This window comes from Octopus bimaculoides, unplaced genomic scaffold, assembly GCF_001194135.2.
Source record: "Octopus bimaculoides isolate UCB-OBI-ISO-001 unplaced genomic scaffold, ASM119413v2 Scaffold_44954, whole genome shotgun sequence".
Classification (NCBI taxonomy): Eukaryota; Metazoa; Mollusca; class Cephalopoda; order Octopoda; family Octopodidae; genus Octopus; species Octopus bimaculoides.
Genome location: NW_026308981.1, coordinates 1 through 2595, shown reverse-complemented (window position 1 = coordinate 2595; position 2595 = coordinate 1). Strand labels below are relative to the sequence as shown.

Genomic DNA, 2595 nt, shown 5'->3' with positions numbered 1-2595 from the left:
AAAAAAGGCCGAATTTATCAATTTTATTTCCTCGGTTAGAAACTGCCATATCTTTTTCTCTTAGCATTTATTTCAATCATTTCTGTAGGTTTTCTCTTCCTACTCGACCTGCGTGTCGGTCTCACTTTCGCTTGTGGTTCTGGGACCTCGAACAAATCGTACCATATATCCATTTGTTCCTCTTGCCTCTCTTGGTTTTTGGTATATCTAGTTTTTAATTGGTTTAAATGCCTTCTGTGTTCATATTTCGGTCCTTTTACTGTGTACATCACATTACCCAGACGTCCCATTATACTTCCTTGTCCGTTACTATATACTCTAAAATACACTTTGTCACCTGTGTTAAAAAATTTCGTTTTTCTTCCCGAATTTTCTATTTTCTGTTTCCTGCTCGGCAGACATTTGTCAAAAATAGAACAAATTTTTCTGGAAAACATGAAATCTGCGGGTGACCTATTCGACTCTGCATTTGGATTCGGTGTTATTCCCGTCTGGTCTTCCTTAAAGCTCTCTTGAATGTGTCAGCGAATCTTTCCGCTAAACCATTTGACCTTGGGTGGTATGGCGGAGTTAACACATGCTTCATCTGAACCGACTTACAGAATCTTTTGAACTCATTCGCTGTGAATTGTGTCCCATTATTTGACACGATCGTATCTGGCACTCCATACTGAGCGAACAGTTCTTCCAAGAAGTCAATCGTCACACTTGTGGTTGGCCTTGAACATTTACACATTTCAGGCTGTTTAGAATAGCTATCCACCATAATGATATAATAGGAGCCATTTAATGGTCCTGCGAAATCCACATGTAGTCTAGACCATGCCGAATCTGTTTTTGGCCAAGGCTGTATCTGCACTTGGGGGCGCCCTTGCTGCCATCTCGCATCCCCTACACTGTTGTACCAGTCTCTCAATTTGCTTGTCCATATTTGGCCAATAAACGTAACTTCTCATAAGGCTCTTCATCCGGACAATCCCCGGATGTCCAACATGAAAATCTTTTAATACTCTGTTTTGCAGTATTTCAGGTATTACCACTCTTTGCGTGTATAATAATACCTCATCGCATACTTGAGCCTACGTCCTGCTCCTTTATGTTTTTTGTGTTATACAACATATTTTTAATCTTATTTATAAACCTATCATTTTCAGATTTCGATTTAATTTCTACATTGCACAAAATGTTCTTCAGTTCCTTTTCTAGTTTTAATGATGCAATCACCGTGTCTTCAAAAGGTTCCTCATATTTTGGAATCAACCTAGACAACCCGTCTGCGTGTCCCATTTTTATTGATGCCAAAAACTTCATCTGAAAATCGTAGTTCAACAGTGTAGTTCCCCAGCACTGTAAGCGGTTTGCTGAGTGCGTGGGGATACCCTTTTTCGAACCGAAAATAGACAATAATGGTCAGTGGTCCGTTAGCAGTAAGAATTTATGGAATTTTTTAACTGCGAAGATTAATGATAATGCCTCTTTTTCAATCTGGCTGTAGTTTCTTTCCGCTGGTAACAGAACTCTCGATGCATGTGCAATAGCTTTGATTTTACCATCATTAAATTTATGCAATATCACTGCTCCTATGCAATATTCACTGGCGTCCGATGCCACAATTATTTTCAATTTTGGGTTGAAATGAGTTAGTGATAACTCTGAAGTTAACCGCTTTTTTAGTTTTAGATTTTAGTTTTTTAGATTTCTGACATTCGTTTGTCCAGCTCCATTTCGAGTCCTTCTTTAGTAATTTGTTCAACGGAGCTCTTAGCTCATACATTTTAGGTTGGTAATAACTTACCAACCCTAAAAATGCTTGTAGTGTTGTTTTGTTAGTGGGAGCAGGCATTTTTTTTTATTGCGTCAATCCTAGAAGGGTCTGGTTTTCATCCGTTTAACTTTGATAATATTCTTTTCCTAATTTCCACATCTTCCGTTGCCACTAGCCCTTTAACGAATATTATGCACTTGAACATATCTGGCGTTAATTCTTCCAACCTGAACCTTTCGCAAGCCTTGTTAACCATACCAGCATATGTCACAAAATCATCGGACTCGTTTTTCTTTAAGTTTAAACATTCCCATCGAATGTTAAACTGTGAACTTTTCTCGCTAAAAATATTCGTCAAAATAATTATCGTTTCCTCCAAACACAATTCCACGGGCTTTCTTGGCAAAATAAAGTTACAAAAACTTTTGTGTTCCGGAGTAGCAAGCTTTCGCAAAAGGAGTCTTACCTTCCTTTCACTAGACCATCCCTTGCATTCCTCTTGGAATATATCTTCATATCGTCTGTAATATGCAGCAAAAGTAGTTCCTTCATCTGGATTGTAGTGAAATTCTTTGATGGAATTTGCAACACCATCTGCTGAAAATGATTCTGTACTATTTCTCGCCTGCAGTAAAAATCCTGTTAACTTCTGTAGTTGCTGCTGCTCTTGTTTCACTACTGCTTTCAGTAACTCTTCCATTTTTGATGCTGTTAGAAACCTTGTCACTGCTGTTATATTGCAATACTACACAGTGGTTGTGTGAGCTGTGAATCCTCATTGTCACTGTTATGTCTCAAGCTACTGCTATCTAGCACCTTCGGATGATCTC

At 38.5% G+C, this 2595-nt stretch overlaps 1 protein-coding gene across 1 annotated transcript; it reads right to left on the bottom strand.

Annotated features, from left to right (window-relative positions):
• Nucleotides 1-1880: 1880 nt before the first annotated feature.
• On the bottom strand, nucleotides 1881-2465 carry LOC106874916 (uncharacterized). The gene has a single exon (XM_014922834.1). It carries the CDS (start codon nucleotides 2463-2465, stop codon nucleotides 1881-1883), a length of 585 nt encoding a protein of 194 aa, XP_014778320.1.
• Nucleotides 2466-2595: the final 130 nt, after the last annotated feature.